General features: G+C 43.8%; 1 protein-coding gene across 1 annotated transcript in view; it reads right to left on the bottom strand.

Moving 5' to 3' along the window:
• ORC3 (origin recognition complex, subunit 3) overlaps positions 1-12837 on the bottom strand; it is a 19018-nt gene extending 6181 nt beyond the window's left edge. Inside the window, exons 1-11 of the mRNA XM_009083179.1 lie at positions 12735-12837; positions 12375-12526; positions 10972-11108; positions 9362-9521; positions 8525-8638; positions 7209-7342; positions 5957-6020; positions 3295-3411; positions 2126-2205; positions 1219-1352; positions 140-219 (exon numbers count right to left, since the gene is read on the bottom strand). Of these exons, the coding sequence (XP_009081427.1) occupies positions 140-219; positions 1219-1352; positions 2126-2205; positions 3295-3411; positions 5957-6020; positions 7209-7342; positions 8525-8638; positions 9362-9521; positions 10972-11108; positions 12375-12512 (1158 nt within the window). The 5' untranslated portion in view covers positions 12513-12526; positions 12735-12837. The remainder of the gene's footprint in view (positions 1-139; positions 220-1218; positions 1353-2125; positions 2206-3294; positions 3412-5956; positions 6021-7208; positions 7343-8524; positions 8639-9361; positions 9522-10971; positions 11109-12374; positions 12527-12734) is intronic.
• Between the last annotated feature and the right edge of the window lie 109 nt (positions 12838-12946).

The raw sequence follows: 12946 nt of genomic DNA, 5'->3' as shown, positions 1-12946 counted from the left end.
AGATGAGACACTCCCACACAAGGTTTGCTCAGATCCCCAGCAAGCTGGGAAGAACCCCCCATGGAGAATGACCCACGAGCAATCACATCTCAAAGGCTGCACTTAAGGAACAAGGCAGTAAAGCCTCAGCAGGACTAACCTTCTGCAGGTGATACAGGTCTGTCTTCTTCTGCAGCTCATTTGGTGACAATACTGTCGCATCTCGTTCTTGGGAAACTTCTGCTACTGGAACAAAAGTGATGTCTGAGACATGGGGCAAAGTTCTCCTGCCTAAACCCCCTTGCCCAAGCAATGCAGGAGTGCTCAGCCCCTTGCTCACACAGCCCCAAACACTTGTGGCTTTGGAGTCCTGCACCTCAGAGAAGGTTGTTGAGGGATCTGCAGTGCAGCTTAACCCACAGGAAGGAACCAAAGCAGTTCAACCCTGAGCAAAGGTCTAGCACAAACCTTTGCATGTCACTTGAGTTGTTTTATGCCACCCTAGGGCATGCTCTCCACATCTGCAAGCTGGGCAGGTGAGTACTAGATGTCACTGATGCTCTAGGAGTGTTCAATGCTTTTAGTTTTCCTTTTCAGGTGCAGAAAAACACTGAGACAGAAATTAGCTCTCCCTAAGTAACCCAGAAACTGCAACCAGAGCAGCAAAGCACAATTGTGCTAAGGTATTTGGGTGTCCAGTTTTATCCTTTTCTTCACCTATAGCACTGATGGAGTTTGTTGATCAACTGAACCAATTATTAGCCATTTTTAGGTAAAAGCTAAGAAGCAAAAACTCCCAAAGCAACAATCGGTGCCAGGAGGAGTGATAATCAAATCAGGGGCACAAGGGACAATGGGCACAAATTGAAGGAGGGAAATTGAGGTTTGATCTTAGGCAGAAGTTTTGCCTGTTGTGGTGGTGAGACCCTGTCCCAGGGTGCCCAGGGAGGCTGTGGCTGCCCCAGCCCTGGCAGTGTTCAAGTGTGAGAGGTTCAGTGAGTAATGTTTGCTGATCTGCCCAAGTTCTTATCTTGCATCACTCTTCCGTGTTACAGAAAGCATCAACCACAGAGCAGTGAAGGACAAACACTTCCTGACCTTGTGCATGTCTTTACAGAAAACACTCCTGAGAATCTGATGGTTTGACACAGTGAGAGGATATCTCAGGGAAACTGAAACCCAGAGGATACAACAGCTTTCATGCAATCAGCAGTGGAATGTCTGATGGCACACACCCACCTTCCTGGTCCTGAAACTGGGTCAGGAACTCCTTCAGCTTCTCTACTGTCTTCTCAAATTCCTTCCCAGACGATGACACCAAGATTTCCACACACTGTTCAAGCATGGTTACCAAATCAGCCTTATTCAACATCCTACAAGACACAATTGTTGGCTGAGGTTGAAACACAGGATGATGAAACAGCTTTCAGTGCTCTTGGCTGCAAAAAAGTTAACAAATAATTGGAAAAACTCCCTTGGAAAGGAAAGAGCCTCCAAGATTTCAAGCCTTCAGTCTTGTAGTTTATAGAACCATCAAGGCTGGAGGAGATCTCTGAGGTTAGAGAGTCCAACCATGAACCTGTCCCTGCTGGAACCCCCAAACCCTAACCCAGATCCTGCAGTGCCACATCAGACACCTCTGAAACACCTCCAGGGATGGTGACTGCACCACCTCCCTGGGCAATATCCCAGGGCCTCAACACCACAACAGGGAAAACATTTCTCCTCACATCCAATCTGACTCTGCCCTGGCTCAGCTCAAGGCCATTCCCTCTCTCCTCTCCCTCAGCCCTGGCAGGACAGACCATTTGGAACCAATCCAAATTTTTACAACAGATTACAATTTAAGCCAATTAAAACTAATAATTTGATTGCTAATATCTAACACAATCACACTCTAACAGACAAAACCCAACTCCTGTTCTCATTCACACAAAGAACTTCAGTGGTTCCAGCACAGGAGATATTAGAACCTGCTGAATTCCACAGCAACAGGTAGAAAAGCAAAATGAAAAGAGCAATCACACTGGCAAACAATGCTAAAACCAGCTGTGAACACAGAGTCTCCTCAGCCTTCAGTTCCAGGGGAAGGGATGACTGATATTCTCCATGTGTGCAGGGGTATTAAAAAGGGAGAGAAACTCACCTTGCCAGCTGCAGAGCTGACTCATATTCCTCTGTCTCCCACACTTGGCTCTCCAGACATGCACAGTGCAGCTCCCTGATCTGTGGGGCAGAAGGTGAAGAAAGGACAAAGTGTTTTACAGAGTAATGAGGAACACTTACAGCAAGCTGTCCAGAGCAAGAGGCAGTTCCTTTGGAGCTTGTTTCCCAAAGATGCAGAATGATTAAAAAAGAAATCAGACCATCTAAGATCCTCCACAACTAAGCTTCTAGTGTTGCTGCAGACTCTGTGCTCTCTGCACCAGATTTCAAACACCTCACACTCAGATGATGATGACAGCAGAGAACAAAGAACTCCAAGCCAATGCCCCAGCTAAAACATCCTTTTATCCTCAAATACTGGGACACCTCATGCTGCTTTTGTGGCGAGTGACAGATCCAAGTAACAGTATGGGACACACCAGGAACTGAGAGGTAGATGCACATGCACAGAATGTACTGCTCTTCTCCTGGAAGGAGAATTTGCTGAGCATGAGAAGGTGGGTTAAATGACATCAGAGCAACAGAGCTATTAAGATCAATTATCACTGTTCCAATCATCCTTTACTTTGTAGAGATAGTTGCTAAAAACTCAGTCTCTTCATCTGAACTTGAGCAGTGATCTAAGAGGAGGCAGAAGAGCACACAGAGTCTGCAGTGCACACAGGTAATCCCAGGAGTGGGGAAGGCAATGTGTGGGTTCTGTGCATCTGCCTCCTCCTGGAAACTCCTCCTGCTGCCTGACAAGGTACCAGCCATGCCCCCAGCACACAGCAAGAAAACATCTCTGCATTGCAGGAAACAGGGGCAAAGGAGCACGTCAGTCAACAAAGAGAAAGAAGAAACACTCCATAAGATGTCAGAGTTTGAGCACAACACACCCAAGAAAAACCTCAACAAAGCCCATATAGAATCATTAAATTTTAGGGGTTGGAATGGAGCTGAGAGCTGACCCAGCCCCAAGCCCTGCCCTGGGCAGGGACACCTCCCACCAGAGCAGATGTAGCACCTTGCACTGCATTTGGTTGAGCTCCATCAGGTTTGCATTGTTCCACCTCTCCAGCCTGTCCAGGTCCCTCTGGATGTCCCATCCCTTCCCTCCAGCTGGGACTGCCCCACACACTTGGTGCTGTATATACATCAGTACATCACCTGCTTGCCCAGAGGATACTTTGGAAGAGAAGATGTGAAAACATGAAGACACCTCAGGACAGAAACATAATGTTCATGGTACACGTGCAGGTCCTCCAGCAACTTCTGTGCTTCCTCCTGCAGTGACAGAGTCATTCCTTGTAAGTCACTCTGAGATCACTCAGAACTCCCACAAAGCATTTAAAATGGCTCTCAAGTTTGGACACTCTGGTGTGCTGTGATTTCAGCCCCCAGTGTGAAACCAAGGCCTTTGTGCAGTCAGAGCTGTATCTGAGCAGTTCCCTGCAGCCACATTGCATGTTGTTAGCTCTCCTTCCTCCCCCCAGCTCACTAGAGGTGATTACCATCACCATTTTACCATTTTCAGCTGTATTTTTAGCCTCTAGGTTTGGTTTCTCATCTCACAAGAACCAGACTATACACCATCCCTTTAACAGGCAATGAGAAATTATCGAGATCCTCTGACTTGATTATTTGCATCTTTACATTACAAATGCTTTTTTCTTCCTGATCCTGTGCCCTGGTTTTATTAGTTAGGTACACATCAAAAGAGCAGTTCACAGAAAATCGTGTTCAGTTGCTGCTCCTTTGTGTCAGTTTGACTTTGTTCACTCATTGGGAATTGCAGGAAAAAAAACAGGTATGAGGAAAAGAGATTACTGATGCTGCTCCTGCATATTCAGTAATGAGAGATGCAGCTCATTATCACCTCCAAGACCTTAGGGTAGACACGAGTTTGTGTTTTAATTCTGAGCAGGCTCAGTAAAGAAAAATTATCCCCACCACAAAGAAAGGTTAAAGAAAACAAGGATTTTAAGGGAATTTTAAAGGGAATTTTTAAAGGGATTTTAAGGGAATTTTTAAAGGGATTTTAAGGGAATTTTTAAAGGGATTTTAAGGGAATTTTTAAAGGGATTTTAAGGGAATTTTTAAAGGGATTTTAAGGGAATTTTTAAAGGGATTTTAAGGGAATTTTTAAAGGGATTTTAAGGGAATTTTTAAAGGGATTTTAAGGGAATTTTTAAAGGGATTTTAAGGGAATTTTTAAAGGGATTTTAAGGGAATTTTTAAAGGGATTTTAAGGGAATTTTTAAAGGGATTTTAAGGGAATTTTTAAAGGGATTTTAAGGGAATTTTTAAAGGGATTTTAAGGGAATTTTTAAAGGGATTTTAAGGGAATTTTTAAAGGGATTTTAAGGGAATTTTTAAAGGGATTTTAAGGGAATTTTTAAAGGGATTTTAAGGGAATTTTTAAAGGGATTTTAAGGGAATTTTTAAAGGGATTTTAAGGGAATTTTTAAAGGGATTTTAAGGGAATTTTTAAAGGGATTTTAAGGGAATTTTTAAAGGGATTTTAAGGGAATTTTTAAAGGGATTTTAAGGGAATTTTTAAAGGGATTTTAAGGGAATTTTTAAAGGGATTTTAAGGGAATTTTTAAAGGGATTTTAAGGGAATTTTTAAAGGGATTTTAAGGGAATTTTTAAAGGGATTTTAAGGGAATTTTTAAAGGGATTTTAAGGGAATTTTTAAAGGGATTTTAAGGGAATTTTTAAAGGGATTTTAAGGGAATTTTTAAAGGGATTTTAAGGGAATTTTTAAAGGGATTTTAAGGGAATTTTTAAAGGGATTTTAAGGGAATTTTTAAAGGGATTTTAAGGAAATTAGGCATTGGGATTAGGGATTAGGATTGGGATTAGGGATTAGGATTGAGATTAGGGATTGGGATTAGGATTAAGATTGGGATTGGGGATTAAGATTGGGATTAGGATTGTGATTAGGATTAGGGATTGGATTAGTATTAGGGAGTAGGATAGGGAGTAGGGCTTTGGGATTAGGATTGGGATTAGGATTATGATTAGGAATTGGGATTAGGATTAAGATTGGGATTAGAGACTGGGATTAGGGATTAGGATTATGGATTGGGATTAGGATTAATGCTGCTGCATCAATCTCATCCCCCAAACACAGAGCACTATGTTTTAGGGGGATGAGATCTGTAGTTCCCTCAGCTTCTCCCTAGCTCCTGACTGATGGAGCCAATAGACACACACAGCAATGTATTTTACCAGATAATGAAGTGAAAAGGGATATTCTGTTTTAGGAGGGTTTGAAAACATTATTAGACTGTATGTTGTTATTTCCCTAAGTATAGATAATATATTGCCACATACAGAAAATTCCAAAGGAAATTTGCCATGGGAACTTTTAAGACAGAGTTGTCAGTAACTGGAGTGTAAAGTTGCTTTCAAAACAGATGATTTTGAATGGGTGGAACTTGTCCCACAGTTCTTAAAAAGCATGGTAACCACATGGAATATTAAATCACAGCTGACAAAGGCTATGGCAGGTTCAGGGACTAAGCTTGAGGAGCAGGATAACCTGGTCCTGAAACATGAACAGCAAATTTATATGAAGGAGTAACGAAGTGATGCTGAAAGCATTTCCAAAGCTCAGAATGAAACTGCAGATTAAATTTACTGCAGTAAATCTGCAGAGGACACTAAGTTGGGTGGGAGTGTGGAGCCTCACTACTGGCCATGAAGCTCAGTATGTTCTGTATGGAAGATATTATGTAGAACTATATTGTATTTTATTAAGATCCACAATGTAATATATTGGGGAAGTTGTTTTTGTGCTCCAAAGACATTGCTGAAGTCTTACCTTTAAGCAGCTGTCTGAGGTCAGCAGTGCAATCTGCTTCTTTGACTCCTGTCCTTCCACATACCTCATGGCAAGGGGGGAAAAAACAGCAAACATAAGGAGCACAAAGTAAAGAAAGACTATAGGGTTCAAAATTCCAGAGAGCTTATGCTGCTGGAAGGATTTCCTTGGAAAGACTCAAAGAAAGCAGTCAAATCCAGCAAGTTGCTAGGCCACTCCAAAACCCTAAAGATTATGCTCCAAATCAGCTTAACAAGTTCAAAAGTGGTTTCTGGTTATTTGTCATAACAGCTTGTTCCTGTGTTCAGAGCAAGAGGAAAAGCAATCCAAGTGATTACACAGCACAGGAGCTGAACTGGCCACACTGGGAGATTGAGGCTTCCTCAGAGTGCTTAAAGGTCCTGCTTGGCCAACCTGATCTCCTGTGACCAAGTGACCTGCTGAGTGGCTGAGGGGAAGGCTGGGGCTGTGTGTCTGATCTCAGCAAGGCATGGGACACTGTCTCCCACTGGCAGGAAAACTGGCTGCTCGTGGCTTGGCTGGGTGGACTCTTCCATGGGTTAAAACTGGCTGATGGGTGAGAGAATTGTGGTGAATAGAGCTAAATCCAAGTGAGGCTGTCACTAGTGATGCTCCCCAGGGCTCAGTGTTGGAGCTGGTCCTGTTTGACATCTTTAGTGATGATCTGGACATGGGGATTGAGTGAATCTCAGTGAAATCACAGACACACTGAGCTGGGTGTGAGTGTGGATCTGCCTGAGGGTAGGAAAGCTCTGCAGAGAGACCTGGAGTGACTGGATCAGTGGCTGAGGACACTGCAGGAGGTCAGTGAGGCTCAGAGCAGCCCAAGCAGCTCCAGGCTGAGCCAGGGCAGAGTCAGATTGGGTGTGAGGAGAAATGTTTTCCCTGCTGTGGTGTTGAGGCCCTGGGATATTGCCCAGGGAGGTGGTGCAGTCACCATCCCTGGAGGTGTTTCAGAGGTGTCTGATGTGGCACTGGAGGATCTGGGTTAGGGTTTGGGGGTTCCAGCAGGGACAGGTTCATGGTTGGACTCAATGATCCTAGAGGTCTCCTCCAGCCCTGATGGTTCTGTGATTCTAGATGTAGAACTGTCCCTGTTTTATCAATTTACCTTTGCCACAGAAATGTGCCCAAAGGAGCTACAAGTTTTCAGAGGTGCATTTTCAGATCCTTATCTGTTTTAAAGCTAACTCAAGCTAGGACTGTCCCAAACACCAATTTCCCCTTTTACCTTCTAAAAGAGGTCAGTCTGCGAATGTCCTCACACTGCTCGTGAGACAAATCACTGACTCTGCTCTTGGCATCTGCCAGGGGACAACACAGCACACTGAGGGGCTGGGAATGGAAGTGTTCCACAATGCAGAGCTGAAACACAAAGCAAGAGCTCAGGATGTCAATGGCATTCACCTCCCTGCTGTGCTTCCCTTCTCATGGTCCCTTATTAATCCTACCACTGCACATGTACAGTGGCAGTAATGATGCTCCTTCAAGAAAAATCCATTGCAATTCATAAATATTCCATAAGTCACTACAGGACACTGATTATACAGTTTGAAAGAGTCACCTAATTACCTTCTTTGCTCATTTTCAGTACCTCACCTTTCCCCTTCCCTGTAATGCCAACTAGAGCTTGTCAAATATCTTCACCTATGTTGATTACTGCATCTTTAGGTCCCATCTTCAGCTCACAAATAGCAAAGAATGTATTGAGAGATGTGAAGAGCAACTCCTGTACACAAGCAAACTTCTCACCTAAGCTCTGGCTGTGCACACCTACAAAAGCAATTTCTCATTGATTTCAGCTGCTCTAAGTGTTTGCAGCACCAGGAGCATCTGCTCAGCACATCTGTCCTCAAAATCCAAACAAAACCAAGTTACACCCAGGAGACTAACAGGACACTGAATTTGCAGACACCAAATTGGGTGTGAGTGTGGATCTGCCTGAGGGTAGGAAAGCTCTGCAGAGAGACCTGGAGTGACTGGATCAGTGGCTGAGGACACTGCAGGAGGGTCAGTGAGGCTCAGAGCTGGTGCTGCCCTTGGCACACAACAGCCCATGCAGCTCCAGGCTGGGGGAGCAGTGGGGACAGAGGTGTTGGTCCCAAAGGGCCTTGGCAGTGCTGGTGGCACAGCTCAGTGGGAGCCAACAGTGTGCACAGGTGGCCAAGGAGGCCAAGGGCACCTTGTCCTGGCTCAGCAGAGTGTGAAGAGTTCTGTGTTAGAAAGCTACAAGTAAATCTATAGTAAAATAGCTCTGTCTATGCACTAGGGCAGGTAATCCCTTTAAATATAACCTTTAAATACCCTTTCTCATGGCAGAGGAAGCTTTTACATGCGTCTTCATACATGTCCTACAGTTCTCTCTTAAACCCTTAGGAGTTGAGGTTTTAAAACACTCACCTGTTCACAGATCCAAACTGTCTGCAAAGGACATTTTCTCATACAACTCAGTGACAGAAGACATGAGGAGCTAAGAAACCTTTCAGTGCCCAGTAATTACCACTGGTTTGTACAACCACAATTTGATTTCTTGTTGCCACTGCCTACCTGAAATCCTTTGATGAAATTCTGGACAGAAAAATCATGGTACAAGAATATATTGAGGAGAACCTGCAGAACCTTCACACCCAGTTTGAAGGGAAACTGAGCTGTCAGAACCAGCTGAAAGGGAGAAAAAAAAAAAATGTAGCCACAGCAGAAATTTTCTCCTGAACTCAAATCAGCAAAACTTACAGACACAATTTGACACAACTCTCAGTATGTGTTAGCATTCCACAAAATGAGCCACTAAATACACTGCCAACTTCTAAACTCAATGTATCTACTAAAAGTTCCATGCCAAGAAAGATTTTCAGGTTATTATTTTACAGAATCCCAGAATCAGTGAGGTTGGAAGGGACCACAGTGGGTCACTGGTCCCACCTCCTACTCCAGCAGGGCCACCCCAGAGCTCATGGCTCAGGGCTGTGTCCAGAGGGGTCTGGAATATCTGCAGGGAGGAGAATCCACGACCTCTCTGGGCAATCTGTTCAGTGCTCAGGGACTGCACAGCAAAGAAGTTCTTCCTCCTGTTCAGGTGGAACTTCCTGGGCATCAGTTTGTGCTGTTCCCTCTTGTTTGATTGGTTTCCCCACTGAGCAGAGTCTGATCATCCTCTTGGCACCTCCTGTTCATGGACTTGAATCCATTCCTGAGGTCCCTCTGAGTTGTCTCTTCTGGAGGCTGAACAGCCCCAACTCCCTCAGCCTTTGCTCATCCCTGAGGTGTCTGATGTGGCACTGGAGGATCTGGGTTAGGGTTTGGGGGTTCCATGGTTGGACTCAATGACCTTAGAGGTCTCTCCAACCCTGATGGTTCTGTGATTGTCTTTAGGAAGGGAATTACCTTGTCAATGATAGTGGACAGGTGCTCCTTGCAGGAAAGGGACTGGAAGAGCTCTATGCACAGCAGGGAAGACACAGAGTGAGGAAGTAACCTGTGGATAATCATTGGTGTGGTAGCAATTCCAAGAATCAGAGCCAGAGGTAACTCATGGATGTGTTCACTAGATAATGGGGCAAGGGAGAAAAAAAGACATAGTTACAACATAGAAACTCATGACACAAATCCATTATGTTCCTACTACAGCACTGAGCTCAGAAGCAGAAAGGGGCAAACTAAAAGCTTTGTTGCCAGTAAATCAGAAGAGTTTTGGTGTGGAGTAGAACAGGAAAGAAAGGAAACTATTTAAAGCTCTACAGCAGATAAGCAAATTAACTTCTATTTTAGGACTCCAATTTCAGGAAGTGGCACCAAAACATCGTTTCAGGTGTATATACAGTTCACCTATTACTATCCACTGCTCATAACCTTGAAGATCAGGATGGACTTAAGCTTGTGACTAACAAAGCAGAACCTCTCAAATTCACCCCCTTCACCTTTAGTGATGAACATGTTTAATGCTGAAATGGAGAGAATAAACACAACCTTGACAATTATCCCAGAGATCTTTCTCAAAGAAATGAACTTCCCCAAAAATGAACTGTATTTTATCCATTTTTTGCTGTAATCAACATAGTCCTGAGTTATAAGATCATCTGAACCCCCCAAACCTTTCTTCTGAAGGGACACAAAGTGAACTTGCACCTAGGAGACTGACAGGCTTCAACTGCACTTCAGCTGCATTCCACACACTCAAAATTAGGTATTTAGCCTTACCACAACGAGCAACAGGAATTACAACCCTTAAAAATCAGTTAAAACCTAATTTTTCACTGCCTTACACCCCAACTATTTCCAGATAATTGTGCATTTTTTATTTTACTTGTCAGAAATTTTCCCTAGAGAATCCACCTGCCAGACATAAAGCAAAAAACTACTTTGTGTTGCTGTTCCCTCAGCAAGTCAATCTGCCTAGGCCTTGCTTAGAGGCAATGTCAGGTGCACAAGCTGCAGCTGAAATCATTGTACAACTGCAGCCTCAGTTCTGGGCTAACTGCAGTTCCAACATGGGGACCAGGTCTAAAATGCTCTGCTTGGAGAACAGCATGAGTTTTTGATGAGCATAAATGAGATCACAGAATTGTAAGGGTTGGGATGGAGCTCAGAGCTGACCCAGCCCCAAGCCCTGCCCTGGGCAGGGACACCTCCCACCAGAGCAGGTTGCTCAAGGCTCAGCCAACCTGGCTGTCCATTCCAACCCCTAAAATTCTATCATTCTACAATCTGAAAAACACAGTTTCACAATCAGAAATTCTCTAACAAGGACCAATAAATCCTCCTACATAAAGAGCTAAACCAGCCACCCAATACCTCAACCTCTGGGTCAGAGTCCCCAGTTAGCTTCAGGATAATTCATCCCCCAAAACCTAGCAAATCTCTCTTTACTCAGGCACTGCTGTGAAGAAGCAGCACCAACATTTGATCCCAACTCTCCACTGGCCTCACTGTTAGGTTTCCAAGTAAACAGCAAATGGGTAAAGGAGTGGAAGAACCAAACTCCCAAGTCCCAGTACCTGCTGATGACTATGAAGTCCTGAAGTACTTTTGCAGTAAAACTTTCCATGTCTTTAAGTATGACTACAACTGGAGGAGAATCCCAGTGTGTGGGAGAGGAAGATTTTCTCTTGATTGGAGTTTCAGGATATGTTTTCTTTGGAGCCTTTTGTTCAACATGAATAAAGGGAAGGCAGTAAAAGTGAACAGACTGAATCACATCTACAGAGTTACAGCACTACAAAGTGACATGCCTGACTTTTTGTCAGTTCCAGTTATTATTAGCATCTGGAATTGCTATTTTTCCTTCCTTCTGTTTGGCACAGCATGAAGCACAAAGGATAAACAGATTTAAAACTCATTCCAATAAAGACAGGAATAGCTCCACAGGGCAGAACTGGTGAAGTTCTGTTGGGACTGAGGAGGAAGATTTGAGTTGTGTCCACAGACATTGATTATTTCCTCTGCCTTTACACCCAGCAATGAGAAGAGCCATGTACTCATTCTCCTTCTGCTTAACACACTGCTCTGATGAAGTCAGCAGAGAATCAGTTCTAACTAGCACTCATGACAGAACCAAAGCATAAACCTTCACCAGCTTTAGCAAATGCAGAGATACCAAAAGGTTTTGACTGTCATTTTCTCCTGCCTGTGAAGGCAGTGTGGGCTGAGATGACTTCATGGCTCATGAGCACTAGCACCTTTGCCCTGCATTGCTGTTCCCTCTTCAAGTCCTCTTTTAATACACAAACCAGCTCAGCATTCCTGGGAGAAAAGCATCTGGCATGAAGTTGTTGCTGCATTTTAAGCTTCTAGTTGCCAAAGAACTGGCAGGAAAACTGGCTGCTCGTGGCTTGGCTGGGTGGACTCTTCCATGGGTTAAAACTGGCTGATGGCCCAGAGAGCTGTGGTGGATGGAGCCAAATCCACCTGGGGCTGTCACCAGTGATGTTCCCCAGGGCTCAGTGCTGGGGCAGGTCCTGTTTAACACCTTTAGTGATGATCTGGACGTGGGGATTGAGTGACCCTCAGTGAATGTGCAGAGACACTGAGCTGGGTGTGAGTGTGGATCTGCCTGAGGGTAGGAAAGCTCTGCAGAGAGACCTGGAGTGACTGGATCAGTGGCTGAGGACACTGCAGGAGGGTCAGTGAGGCTCAGAGCTGGTGCTGCCCTTGGCACACAACAGTGTGCCAATAGTGATTTTTATTTTTGTTTCAGATCTCTGACCCTCATACTTCATCATTAACTAACTCCACATCTGTTATATTTGTTACACATCATATTCAAATCACCTTAATCTCACTGATTTCTTAGCATTAAAAGGTAATTTTTAGCATTTTCTCATAGAAATCTGAGTTATTAAATATCTGTTTTAAACCAGGCCTTTTCATAAGCTGGTGATGGAAAAACCCAACCACATACCTTGGTTACACTCTTGTACCAGTTGACAAGAGAAGACATTGAACAACGTGTCCTTTTCTGGGCAACCTGCACATGGTCCTCATCTTCTGAGTCCCCATCCACATGGCAGTTCATTAGTTGCCCCATCAGCTTCTGCATCAGGTTTTTTATGCCTTCACAAAAGAGTTTTAGACACACAGTAAGGACATTTGGTTATGTGGCACCAATTCATGCTCTAAAAAAATGACTCCAAGTTATTAGTCATTACTTTTCACATTTCTAATTGCTCTCATACACATTTATATTTGGGGGCAAAAGGCAGAAATTCTAGTGATTTGATACCTGATTCAAATGAAGCAGTAAAACTATTCCAGTGTTTACCTGGGCAATCTTTGGCTTCCAGCAAGGTCACATAAGGAGTGATGTTATTCTGAAGGACATCTGAGAGACTTCTAAATGTAGAGTCATGATCTGTAACATTTACACCTAGAAAAAAACAAGACAAATTTTTAAGGGCATTTTTCCTCTGATTCATGACCACAATGATTGAATAATAAACTGAAGGGCAGACAAAAAAATCACAGGATCACAGA

Source organism: Acanthisitta chloris, unplaced genomic scaffold (assembly GCF_000695815.1).
Source record: "Acanthisitta chloris isolate BGI_N310 unplaced genomic scaffold, ASM69581v1 scaffold30519, whole genome shotgun sequence".
NCBI lineage: Eukaryota > Metazoa > Chordata > Aves > Passeriformes > Acanthisittidae > Acanthisitta > Acanthisitta chloris.
This window is presented reverse-complemented; position numbering and strand designations above follow the sequence as displayed.